The following is a 14,052-nucleotide window of genomic DNA, read 5'->3' on the forward strand; positions in this document are numbered from 1 at the left end:
CTTTCACTCTTTGGAAAGGCTGAGAAAAACGAAAGCGACGATTGTCGGTAAATTCAATTTCCTCTTTCAGAAATGAATAAATAAATAAATAAAGCCCTCAGCTGTTGCCCTCAGCATTTCCCTGTCACTTCATTGTTGCTCAGCACTTCTCCGCGATTCATGTTAACATCTAATAACAGTAATCAATATTGCTCCTTGTGGAGCCCAATGCAGTGACCCGATTGTGGTGCAGCACCCCCTGCTGGATGTGTGCTGATAACGCACGCGGCGGGCAGCGAGGGGGATACCTGCGTGCCCAGGAGCCAGTCCAGCTCCGCAGCCTGGCAGACACACTTACAAAGATACAGAGCTAATCAGGTCGACCAGGCGCACTAATTAAAAGTATTTTGCTGGCGCACGTACAATGTTTACACGGCATTAAGGCAGCATCAAAGTGCACATCGGGGGGAGGCGAACGGCGGTAAGCGCTCTCCCAGCGGGTGGCGCTGCAGTGAAAAGTGCTGGCGGGGGAGGGGGGGGGGGGGAGGTGAAAGCAGTGAATCTGCACCATTCACAGCACTATTGGCTAAGGGCACGTGGTAGAATGATGCAGAGCGGGGGAGGTGCACACACGGGTTTGATTGACAGCCTGGACTCGGTCAGCGCAGTGGGAGGAGACGGTCCGAAGCGGGGAAGCGTTCTCTGTGGCGAGCGCAGCGCAGAACGCAGAGCGCAGGTGTGCTACAGCCTCACCTGACAGCGTGGGAATGACCTTCAGAGTCATGGCTCTACAACCACCCCTCCCCCTTCCTCCCCTCCCCTCAGTGTGCTCCACAGGTACTCTGCACTGGAGTTACTAATGCCTTTATTTTTAATGGAGACTGAAAACTACCTCAGGTCCTATTATATATCCTTCATATGTTACACAAGGAACTAGTCGTACAAATATGGATCAAACACTGAAGCTTACACGCATGCACGCATGCTCGCACACGCGCACACACAAACACTAAACTCAAGTGTCTCATGCTTGATCCTACATGGGCTGAGGGCATTCGTTTAAACAGGCATCAGCCCATACAATGAGCAGACACTCAGCAGTCAATCTGTCAGAAAACAAGGTCTGTTTACACAACATCTTAAAGGAGCACAGAGCTCTACGGCACACATCCTACAGAAGAACATCCCACAGAGGACACCGTGATAGCAGCCAACCGGGGTAAAGTGTGTATGTCAGTGTGTGTACGTGTGCACGCATATCTGTGTGTGAGTGTGTGTGTGTGATCTGTGTGTGTGTGTGTGAGTATGTGTGCGCATTTGTATCTGTGTGTGCGTGGGTGTGTGTGCCTGCGTGAGTGTTTACATGTGTGTGTATCCATACATTTGTGTGTGTATTTGTGCATGTACATGCGTGTGTACGCTTGTGTGTGTGTGTGTGTGTGTGTGCGCGTGTGCGTGCATGTGTGTCAGTGTACTTCCTCAGCTCCTCACCTGAGGAAGAGCAGGAACGCAGTGCACCTTCCAGCAGAGGCTGAGTGACACACACGTTCCCAGCAGCGCGCTTGTCAACAGACACAATGTGTCTGCCAATAACCCAGCGCTCAAACACCCAGCGCTCAAATACCCAGCGCTCAATAACCCAGCACTCAATGACCCAGCGCTCAATAACCCAGCACTCAATGACCCAGCGCTCAATAACCCAGCACTCAATGACCCAGCGCTCAATAACCCAGCACTCAATGACCCAGCGCTCAAAACACCCAGCGCTCAATAACCCAGCGCTCAATAACCCAGCGCTCAAACACCCAGCGCTCAATAACCCAGCGCTCAAAACACTCAGCGCTCAAACACCCAGCACTCAAAACCCAGCTCAACACCAGCGCTAATAAGCCAGCGCTCAATAACCGCTCAAAACACCCGGGCACATCATCAAAGCGCTCAAAACACCCAGCACTCAATAACCCAGCGCTCAAAACACTCAGCGCTCACACACCCAGCACTCATTAACCCAGCGCTCAAAACACAGCTCAATACCAGCGCTCAATACCAGCGCTCAAACCCAGCGCTCATAACCAGCGCTCAAAACACTCAGCGCTCAAACACCCAGCACTCAATAACCCAGCGCTCAAACACCCAGCGCTCAATAACCCAGCGCTCAATAACCCAGCGCTCAAAACACCCAGCACTCAATAACCCAGCGCTCAAAACACCCAGCACTCAATAACCCAGCGCTCAAAACACCCAGCGCTCAAACACCCAGCACTCAATAACCCAGCGCTCAAACACCCAGCGCTCAAACACCCAGCGCTCAATAACCCAGCGCTCAAACACCCAGCGCTCAATAACCCAGCGCTCAATAACCCAGCGCTCAAACACCCAGCCATCCCGCCCCCGTCTCCGAACGTAACAGCTCGCTCCCCCTGTCATCCTCCGCGTGGCAGACTGCCCTGCAGGGCCGAACGGCGCTGGAGATAAACGATATTCATCTTCCATCGGCATCCCCCTGGAGACGGGGGGGGGGGGGGGGGTCGCTTTTGACACGGTTGGCACATGTCAAAGCAGCTCAAATCTCAAACAGACTCACTCTCGCTCGCTCTCTCGCTCTCTCTCTCTCTACCAACATATTTATCATCCCACGATGTTTAAAACACAGATATTTTAATGGCGCCATCTGGGTTTATGTGCTGTGGGTTTTCACTGTGTGCTCACCTGTTCACTGATTACAGTGTGGAACAGGTGAGCACATTGCACCTGTGATGGAACACCTCACATCTCAGCCCAGACCCCAGCAAGGTCCTTCTGGGGGCATTTGAGGGTCTATGAAAGGGGCTCACTAGGAGGGTGACTGGTGGTCCGATGATGCTCCTTCAGTTAAAATGGCCTCATATGTTTAAAAGTGATGGAATCCTTACAGCATACTGCATATCTGGTGCTTGGTACATACACCTGGTTTTACCCACTGATGATTGATTAATGAATTTCATTGATTGGCCAATGAATTTCATTGATTGGCCCACTTCACCTGGTTTCCCTAATCAGTCCCTGATTAGAGGGGGGGAAAAGAATACCAGCAACACTATCAGCCAAGAGGGCCAGATTTGAGTCCCCCTGCCCTATAGGGTAAGGATGCACACGATTTACTCCACTCCAAACTCCGCCAAACTCCCCACACGAGGACATAGCGCAACAAGGCAGCTGATAAAACCCGCGATCTCCAGACGTTCTAACCAGACGATGACGGGAGGCAACAGAGGGAATCAATGGTAGAAAAAAAACCAACGTAATTATCAGTTGCCGCATTTCCCCAAGCTCGCCGACTGTCACTTCCATTCAGCAATGATGAGCGCCTGTGTTTCCCCCACTTTGCGTCCTGCTAATCATTAATGGTTGAGGGACTATTGACGCGGGCGGGGAGGGGTTTGGGGGGTTTGGGGGGTTGGGGGTTCACAGTCAGAGAACTTGTGCGTCTGGTTTTGTTAACCCTGTAGCTCTTCACTCCCAGGTGTTTGGCCTGAGGCAGCCAGCATCGGATCCTGAACACTGGGAAGCACAGAGCCCCTTCACTCCGGAAAGCAGTGACATTCCTGGCCTAGCACAGCTCTCGCACGAACGACTGGCTTCTCTGGAGCTTTCTCTCCCCGCACCCCGACCCCCCGTCCCCCCCACGCCCCCCCCGCCCCCCCGCAATTATACCGGCACGATTAAACGGGAGACTGTTGTGCGGAACCCTGGCGGTGTCCTCTCTCATCCCCTCACCACGCAGCCGCCATCACGCCGCACGCCGCCGTGATTTATTCCCTATCTAATTACCATCGTTTGAGAGGGAGCCGAACAAGAGGGCGGGGGGGGGGGGCAGAGGAAGCTCTCTTTAATCTGAGGGGCTGAGAAAGCTTATCGCGTCCACACCCAATTACCCATTATCAGCCGCGTTCAGAGGCGCAGATAAGGGCTCCCTGTTCTGCCCCAGCCCGGGCTTTCATGTCCATTCTGCCTGTCAGAAAGGAACGACAGCGGCGGGCTGGACCGGGCTGGACCCGCCGCGTCCCCGTCTGCCACATCGGACCCATCAGCGGGGGTGGTCCTCTCTTCCCCTCTCTCCCCCTCTCTCCTTCGCTCTCTCTCTCTTGCTCTCACTCTCTCTCTCTCTCCCTCCCTCCTTCTCTACCTCCCTTCCTCCCTCTCTCTCTCCCTCTCTCTCCTCTCCTCTCTCCCCCTCCCTCTCTCTCTCTCTCTCCCTCCCTCCCTCCCTCTCACTCTCTCTTCCTCTCTCTCTCTCTCCCTCTCTCCCTTCCTCTCTCTCTCTCCTCCCTCTCTCTCTCTCCCTCTCTCTCCCTCTCCTCTCTCTCTCTCTCCTCTCTCTCCTCCCCCCTCTCTCCTCTCTCCCTCCCTCCCTCTCTCTCTCTCCCTCTCTCCCACCCTCCCTCTCTCTCTTCTCCTCCCCTCTCTCTCTCCCTCTCTCGCTTCCTCCTCTCCCCTCCTCCCTCCTCCCTCTCTCCCCTCTCCCTCTCTACTCCTCCATCTCTCTCCCTCTCTAACTCTCCCTCCCTCTTTCTCTCTCCTCCCTCTCTCTCTCCTCTCCCTCTCTCTCTCTCCTCCCTCCCTCTCTCTCTCCTCCTCTCTCCCTCCTCCTCTCTCTCCCTCCCCCCTCCCTCTCCTCTCTCTCCCTCCCTCCCTCCTCTCTCTCTCTCCCTCCTCTCCCTCCCTCCTCTCCTCTCTCTCTCTCCTCTCTCCCCCTCTCTCTCTCCCTCTCTCCTCCCTCTCTCTCCCTCCCTCCTCCCTCCCTCCCTCCTCTCTCCCTCTCCTCTCTCCTCCCTCCTCTCTCTCTTCTCTCTCTCCCTCCCTCTCTCTCTCCTCCCTCTCTCTCTCTCTCTCCTCCTCTCCCTCCCTCTCTCCCCTCTCTCTCTCTCTCTCCTCCCTCCCTCCTCTCCTCTCTCCCTCCTCCCTCCCTCCCTCTCTGTAATCAGCACCGCAGAGTCCCGATCCCGCCCGGGCCTCAGTGCCAGCGCCACTCAGCCGGCTGCTGGCCGCAGATCCTGTGCAGCGGCACGTCGCCGCAGATTAGCCGCAAAAGAGCCTTTTAACAGCCACTCCAGCAGCCGGGAAGAAAGGTATTAGGCCCTCAATTGGACTGTCAGTTACACCACAGGAACAAAGACGTGGGAGAGAGAGGGGGAGATGTACGGAGAGAGAGAGAGATAATAAGAGAGAGAGGGGGGGGAGAGAGAGAGAGAGAGGGAGAGAGATAATGAGAAAAAGAATGGTAAAGATAGAGAGTATGAGAGAGCGCAAGAGAGAAAGACAGAGAAAGAGAGAGAAAAACTGAGAGAGAAACATATAGACAGACAGATAGAGAGAAAGAGAGTTATTGTGAGAGAAAGACAGATAGAAAAAGAGAAAGACAGATATTACATTACATTACAGGCATTTAGCAGACGCTCTTATCCAGAGCGACTTACACAACTTTTTTACATAGCACTTACATGTATCCATTTATACAGCTGATAGATACTGAAGCATGCAGGTTAAGACCTGCTCAAGGAACGAGTGCTTACCGAATCGAACTGCGACCTTGGTACAACGCAGTTCCTACCACTGTGCCACACTCCGTCCTATAGATATAAGATATCTAGATATAAAGGCAGATAGAGAGAAAGACAGATAGAGAAAGAGACAGACAGGTAGAAAGACAGATATAAAGGCAGATAGAGAGAAAGACAGATAGAGAAAGAGACAGACAGGTAGAAAGACAGAGCAACAGGTAGAAAGACAGATAGAGAGAGAGACAGAGTGAGAGGGGGCAGGGATGGTGTAGAGTGGTGGCAGAGAGCCAGAGTGAACTCTAGCCCAAAATTGTACAGGCTGCAGCTCCAGAGAAAACGGAAAGACGGGCCAAAACTGGGGGTCCCGGGTCTAATGCAGCCCCAGCAGGTGTGAAGAGAGACCGCCCCAGATGCGTTTGAGTCATCATCACACAGACAGGGAGCGGGACGCCAGCGGGACGTTTCGGACGCGCGGCTTTTGTTAGGCAGATCGATACGGACTACGCGGCGCTCTGTCATAACAAGAGAGAGACAAAGGAGGGCGGTTTAGAGGAAGGCTCAGCCTTTTCTCCTCGTTCACGCTCGCGACAAAGCGAGCCCACTTTGCGCTTTTGTGTGGAGCAGCACACAATGCGGGACGCCGGAGCAATCACAGCGTCATGATGCACCCCTCCCAGCCCTCCTCTCGCTGGTGGGGGGAAGGCACCCAGCCCTCCTCTCGCTGACGGGGGGAAGGCGCGCATTTATCGTGATTCTGGGAGTCTGGGGAGGAAGGAGGAACACTCGGTACCTCTGTTCCCGTCTGGTCACGTGACCACTCCTGCGCCCCGACAGCCTCTCAGAGCGGGCGGGGGAATGGCGGGAGGGTCGCGTACGACATGGGCCACGTTCATCCCGAAAAACCGCAATTTAATCGTCTCCCGATCTTTTGACAGGAACGCTAGTGGGCTGAGGAACGTGGCACGTGATTCTCCATCTCACCTCCGTCACAGACGTTTCGACTTTCTGATGCAGCACTCGAGCCTCGTGCTCAGGAAGCAGCTCACCATGGTAACAGCGAAACTCTTAACACCTCTGCAGGACTCACGTCTGCCTGCTGTTCAGTCTCTGCTCCTGCAGCTGATGCCTCTACGATATCCACACATCTTACAGTGCCCTGGATTACATACACTTACATGACCAAAGAGACCAACACCATTTTACACTGACTGAATCTGGAGCGCTCAGATGTGGTCAGCATTTGCCCTGGATAGATGGGGGGTGTTGTTGTTTCTTATGGGGGGGGGGGGCAGGTTTTATCCCTCCTTGAACTCGCATTTCTGATTGCAGCTGCCCCCCCCACCCGTCAAACAATTGCTGGTTATAAACATGGTGGTGCATGGAGGAATACTACAGGGCAGCAGCTTAGCCTCCACACACACTCAGGAAGGACACTGGCCGGAGCCTGACCTTTGACCTTTTAAAACTTGAGCCCCGTGGTTATCAGCCTGAAGGACACCCACGGCACGGACTCTGGACAAGGACGCACTACAGCGGGCCGTTTCCTAAATAACCCCTGTTGCTGTTGCGGGTGATTAAAATTCCATCTTCCCACAGGCAACACGGGACTGACAGAGAGAACGTGTACGGATTCAGCGCACGTCATGGCGCAGGACTACAGTGGCACTCTGCTTGCCATGTCCGGCGTCCCCTCCGGTGCAACAGCACGTGACTACAGCAGTGTAGTTTCTCGCTCCGCACAGCGTCCGTCACTCTCATCAGTGTGCAACTGACCCTGGTATGGCTGCCCCATGCCCCCACCACCGCCCCCACCACCACACCCCAAAGTGTGAAGGAGTAGCGTGCCTCAGATTCCACTGCGGCTCATTGGGTGTCAGGCACGTGGCTGCAGCCAGGGATACTGTACCTGCCTGACAGGCCCGCAGGTGTACTTCAGCAGCCTCTGTCTGAGCGCTCGGTACGAGGATGGGAGCGGCAGGGCTGGGGGGGGGAAAGAAAGAGAAACGGGGCCGAGAGGGAGCCTGGGGAGTGGCCGTGATGAATTACACGATGCCATGACACCCACATCCCGTTCCAGGGAAGCACGTGGTGATATATGAGGCCTTGGCTGCAGGAGGCAGAGGCAGAGGCGGCATTTCCCTGAGCTAGCACATTTCAGCAGGTATAACGCACCGACAAGCCAGCTGGCATAGCGGAGCGGGGCGTGTGTGTGTGTGTGTGTGTGTGTGTGCGTCTGTGTATGAGTGTGTGTGTGTCTGTGTGCATGTGTGTGTGTACGAGCGTCTGTGTAAGTGTGTGTGTGTGTGCGCGTGTGTGTGTGTACAATGTACAAGTGTGTGTGTGTGTGTGTGTACGCGTATCTGTGTATGAGTGTGTGTGTCTGTGTGTGTCTGTGTGCGTGTGTGTGTTTGTGTGTGTGTCTGTGTGCATGAGTGTGTGTGTGTACAAGTGTGTGTTTGTGTGTGTACGTGTGTGTGCGTGCGTGCGTGCGAGTGTGTGTGTGGAAAGTACAAAAACTGAGCGAAGGCCGAATAGGATGTGAATATTACTCGCCTGTCCACCTCTCTTCATCTTCATATTGGGTATGTACTGTAAGACATCAGACAGCCTGTCTACACGTGCAGCTAGGAAGGTGCTGTATTCTTTATCAGGACAGCCCTGCTGTTCTTACGAACCGCACAGAGACTCATTGATGTAAAAATGAAACGCTGCACTGTTGGTACTCAGCAAAGCTTGAAAGCTGTATACATGTGTAAACAGCAAATTATCTTCCTGCCTGCTTGTCCTCCCTTCACTGTACCTGTTGTGTAACTATCAGAACAGAAAACAAATGCGTTCGGAGCGTTCAGCTTTAGCCGTGGTCGATTCACATAATTCCTGCATTTGCAAGTACGTTTTAAATTAATCTGAAGCTCAAGCGATACGCAACACGAAATGATAACCGACGCTGAACGGGCTGATAATTTTCAAGAGGCAAGGTGTGCAGTCGGAGCATCTTAAGTCTACCTGCAATAATAATCAACGCAAGCTTTATCTTGAACGTAGCGGATTAGGAGCCTTCGCATGACGGATTTATCAGGATGTCTGCGCCGCTGGAGTCTCCCCCTACAGGACCGACTGGAACGCATCTTCCGCTGCAACGCCCCACGCTCATTACTGAAACAAGCACACGCTGAGGACTCGTCCGCAAAAAACAATCCTTCTACGGCTGACAGGAGCACACAGCAAAAACCAAAAACAGTGAGTCAATCTCAACCTCAAGTATTTTAATCCAATATTTAGACTTATATTTAAAAATCCTTTTGTTAAATTAGGGAAACACATTGCTGATGAGGTGAGACAGTTTGACTCATTTCAAGATTTGACAACGGGGTAAGAAAATTTAAGCAAACGGCAACTTTAAACAAGCTAATACTTTTTTTTACTTGAGAGAAACATTAATATTTTACGTCTCATCACAAGCTGGACTGTTCTGCAGTGCAGGGGCATGGCTGGTGTTGCTGAGTGCTCGCTGTCCCTGATCAGGTTCAGGTCAAGTGGCTTTATGGGGGGCTATGGGTCCAGGCTACATGCACCCTGCCCAGCAGAGCAGCTTGCCCATTCCAACAGTGTCACCACCCCTCTCGATCTCTGCAGCTCCTTAACCGACCAACCGGCTCAGCGCCACCGAGCGCGCTCAGTTGAGAGAGAGCGATAGAGTGACAGAAAGAGAGAGAGAGAGAGATAGAGCAGTGGCTCACCTTTGTCTAAAGAAGAGTCCGGCGTGCTGAAGTCCATCAGGCTTGTAATGTCAGTCTTGAAGCAAATGTCTGTCACTGGCTTCTGTCTCTGGTGGACAGATGGATCTGGAAGGAAGACAATGCTGGACTTTAGACACACACATTTAAACACACTGCAGTCAAACCACACACTCTTTACATAAATGTACAGCAGGCACTGTTGTCCAGAGCTACTTGCTTAGCTCAAGCTTTGAATGTTACCTGTTACACATTTCATCTCTTTACAGAGCTGGGTATGTAAGGTACTGGAGCAATTCAAGTGTTATGCTGTATTTAAACAAAGTTCCATCTACAGCCTTCTATAAACCCCATAGTCCTCTATCACAAGGTCCCCATTGATGACTGGTGGCCTGTAAAATGCAGAGTCTTAGTATAGATAAAAATACGTTTGAGAGTGGTATCATGCTGTTCTTCACAAAGACGATGACTAAGTAATAATAATCCGTTCAATTTATAATTTTTTTCCCCAAGGACCCAAAAAGGCTTTATAGCATTACAGATAAGAAAAACAAAAAGACGGTAATGTTCCACAAACATTCAGTAGGTAACAGGAAAAAAAAAAGTCAGGTTCCCATTTTGACAACTAGGGGGCACTGAATTGCAACGATCACCTTCTCTCACGAATTACCCGGAGAATGACGAGCATAATTAATGCCGACGTAATGGTGTTCAATACAACGCATTGAATCTTTGCGATGATCTACTAAAAGAACTTCAAATAAGGAACTAATATCCACGCAAATTTAATAACTGTCTTAATAAGCACCAGCTACAATAAGAGCCAAAGGCCAGATCATTTGTGGATAATAGATGTGGATAATAGTCATCTATAATAATCAACGTTTTAAAATTCTTAGAGAAAAGACGGTTCTAGGGCTGATCTAACACCTCTTTGTGTTCTCTGATTTTATGTTGCCTCAGGCAGCTCAAATGAACAGTCGTTTCTTTAACAGTAAAGCTAAGAGATAACACACAAGTCCAGATTTTGAATTCCACTTTTCTGCTTTCTCAGGTATAAAGGCTGACATTGATTAATCTACTGACAAAACATTGGTTATAGATTTGCAGGTCTGAGTGGCACAGTAATTATTACCTTGATCAGAATAACGCCTCAGCAGGAATTGGTACAGTGAGTATCCAGCAATACGAACTGATAAACAGGAAAAACAGAAAGCTTGGCAAGGATAAAGGAAGCTGCTGTTTAAAAGACAGAACACCCCACTTATATTACCCCCCTCCCCCCCCCCCACCCACCCACCCAGTATTTGGATGTATTCAGGGAAACGGGCTCACTTGAACTCTCCTTCTAAGTGACAGAGGTGGAGCGGAGTACCCAGAATGCCCCTGGTGTTTTGTTTCTGCAGCTTCTCCGCCATTCCGTGTCTGGTCGCGGCTGCCCTGCCCTGCCCACCCTCTAATGCTACTTCCAGCCGTGATTAGCCAGCAGATGCGAAGCCCGCCCCACCCCTCGTTTCACCGACACACATCTGAATCAGCTGCTCTAATGGAGCACGGCCACAGGAAAAAAAAAACGCGGCAGATGTTCTCGTTCCGGCTCTTTCCGGCGACGGCGGGCGGGCCCGTCTCCTCCTCCGGCCCGGCTACCTGGCACTCACGTTTTACGCTGAGCCATAACTTTAAACACAGCGCTACTATTAATACAATTAATATAGCGATAGGTTTTTTTTTTTTTACAAGGGTCTGGGAGGCCGCGGATAAAGCTTGAGTGCTCTCCTCAGGTGAGAGTTGTGGGAAATATAAAACGGGATCTATAAGTCCGCGCGGCGGTTTCTGTCTGAAAGCCGGGAGGGCTCCGCGGGGAGAGAACACGTTCGGGCGAGCGGGAGGTTCTGGAAACCGTGACGGGCCTGGGCTTCACTTCCAGGTCACTCTCCTGGATCGATGGAGCATCGGCAAATCTTTTTTCCCCTCTCTCGAGCAGGAGGCCCTTGCTGCTTAAGATCACCCACAGGCCCGAAGAGAGAAAAGCACCTTCAGATCAAAGTTGGGATTTGGACCAGTGCATAGCGCCAGTGCTGTTTACCGACTCATCAGGATCCTTTTTAAGCTCTTAAAAAGCTTAAATGATTTCCAGGGATAAAAATACATAAAGGCAATTGCACAAAGAGCATAAATTTATAGTATATTACATGTAATATCCGTTAAAAAAAAGAACAGCACCGTAGGTTCTGGTGGATTGGAAAATTAAATGCAAATTCATATGGAGCACCCCTCCTCATCCCCCTCCATGTATTGCAGTGAGTTTCCTTCAGTCATCATGCAGTCCTTTGCAGTGACAGGATGATCTGTGAGAGATGCCACACTTTAGCAGGTATTACAGCCTCTCTGTCCGAGTCTGTTAGGGCTTAAGAGCCTGATTACATGGAGAGGCAGCCAGTGATTGAAAGCAAAAAGGCTGGGATCGGACAGGAAGTGTGTGCAAGCGGATGCTGGCTTATGCTGCTGTCCCCTTACAGAGAGCAGACACCGGGCAATGCTGCTGATCCCTTACAGAGAGCAGACACCAGCTAATGCTGCTGATCCTTAACAGAGAGCAGACACTGGGTAAAGCTGCTGATCCCTAACAGAAGAGCAGGCACCAGCTAATGCTGCTGATCCCTAACAGAGAGCAGACACTGGGTAATACTACTGAGCCCTAACAAAGAGCAGACATTGGGTAATGCTGCTGATCCCTTACAGAGAGCAGACACCGGCTAATGCTGCTGTTCCCTTACAGAGAGCAGACACCGGCTAATGCTGCTGTTCCCTTACAGAGAGCAGACACTGGGTAATGCGGATGATCCATAACAGAGTGTTTTTTTTCTGAAGCACAACCTGGTTTTGGATGAGGATATCACACCTGTTGGATATCTGGGTAACTGTTCTCCTGACCACGCGTCAGTACGGGACCTTCAGCCAGCGTTAGTTTCAGTATGCCCAGTGGAAACCATCTGCTTAATGGGGATGAAAGTCGCAAGGACAAGCGTTGACTGTTCCACACTCTTCCCTCTGTACGCAGTGAGAAATGCACAAGTGCTTTGCCAGTGAGTGGACAAAAGACTTTATCTCAGTGCAGAGGGCGGTTGTCACCAGGCTTGACGCACGGCTGGTAATTGAGGCTGGGGAAAGCCATAATCTATAGTGCGGTCCAGAAGAATGCACATACCTCTGGTCCCAAAACAGCTCTGAACATTACTCTTAAAAGCAGAACCCACGAGGACCCCCCTGTGTGCCCACATAGAGGCTGAAGGAGGACAAATAATGCCATTTAGCACTTGCCCCAGAGAGGAAAGGTTTGGAATCACAGACCTGTATTTCTCCTCTGTAGACCATGGACACCTGGATACTCAGGTACTGCTCTCAAAGGTGAAGCAACAGCCTGTCCTTCACTGCTTCTCATAGCTGAAATTCTTTTGCCATTTTTGTATGCAGCAACTGTCACGAGCCATCAATGCTCCCAAGGGCAGAAAAGTAAGTCAAAAACAAACGTTGAACAGTTAGCAGTAATTTGAAATTCGGAAAGAAACGTACATTCACAGGACCATAATGGTTTTCAATTTATATTGAAAAATAGAAAAGAGAGAGACTGTGTGGGTTGAAGATGAAGGAACATGATTTAATATCCACTCTCTCTGTCACCATGCCTATTGAAGGCACATGCGCGCGCACACGCACACGCACACCCACACCCACACACACACACACACCCACACACCACACACACCACACACACACCACACCGCGCACGCACACACACACACACACCCACACACACACACACACACACCGCGCATGCACACACACACACACACACGCACACACACCGCATGCACACCCACCCACACACACACACACACACACACACCGCATGCACACCCACCCACACACACACACACCGCGCATGCACACACACACACACACACACACACACACACACACACACACACCGCATGCACACACACACACACCGGGGCGCGGATAACAGATGAATTCTTATTCAAACCTAAACTGCGGGCCATCTTATTCATCATGTTATTTTGGATGGATTATTTTGGCTGAAGGATGGCAGAGTCATCTTCCCCTCTCTCCCCTCCGCTGCACTGCAGCAATATTAACCTGAGAAGATTCATCTCGCCTTTTTTTTTTTCCAGTCGACGCTGTGACTTTCCACCGCCGGGCCTTGGCGCAGATAAGCAGTTTCGGCGCGCGCGGTAAGGCACGCTATATCCGCAAACACAAAGCGCATTCACAACGCATGCATCACAAATGGAAAGCCAGTGTTAGAGGAAAAAATAAAGCCCCATTTTCCAATTCCAGTCTGATCCGTTCCTGAGACGGGCATACATATACACAGTGAAATGGAACAGAGACAATTTTACTTATCTCTCCAACTGCCTATTGATTTCAATCCTTTTGTGTGTGAAATCAATCAAAGTGCCGGAGCAGGATTGCCTATGCCTGCTCAGAGAGATTTAACCTGCAAAACATTCCTAAAGAAAATCAAATAAAAAGTCCCCTTCGCATTACTTGGCATTCTACAAATGTAACTGATTAAATGGTTTAATTAACACACTAAAAATTTTTTTAATTTAGTCTTGTGAGGTAGTTTCAAAACTGACAGTACTGCTGTTTTCTTCTTCTTCTTTCTACCGGATAGTTAACTGATTGATTAATGTCACTGATTGGCCGTAGATCCCACCAGCTGTCCCAGTTCTAAATCAGTCTCTGACTATGGGGAAGAATGAACACCATTC

General features: G+C 50.8%; 1 protein-coding gene across 7 annotated transcripts in view; it reads right to left on the reverse strand.

The window, feature by feature from the left end:
• The window catches only part of kazna (kazrin, periplakin interacting protein a), a 309,866-nt gene that overhangs the window by 70,269 nt on the left and 225,545 nt on the right, over positions 1 to 14,052 (reverse strand). For 5 of the 7 annotated variants that reach the window (XM_064297865.1, XM_064297864.1, XM_064297866.1 and 2 more), the window contains one exon: positions 9,260 to 9,364. In XM_064297865.1, the coding sequence (XP_064153935.1) occupies positions 9,260 to 9,364 (105 nt within the window). Of the gene's footprint in view, positions 1 to 9,259; positions 9,365 to 10,391; positions 10,524 to 12,607; positions 12,923 to 14,052 lie in introns of those variants that run through there. The other 2 variants (XM_064297867.1, XM_064297875.1) reach the window with 2 other exon arrangements.

This window comes from Anguilla rostrata, chromosome 11, assembly GCF_018555375.3.
Source record: "Anguilla rostrata isolate EN2019 chromosome 11, ASM1855537v3, whole genome shotgun sequence".
Taxonomy (NCBI): Eukaryota; Metazoa; Chordata; class Actinopteri; order Anguilliformes; family Anguillidae; genus Anguilla; species Anguilla rostrata.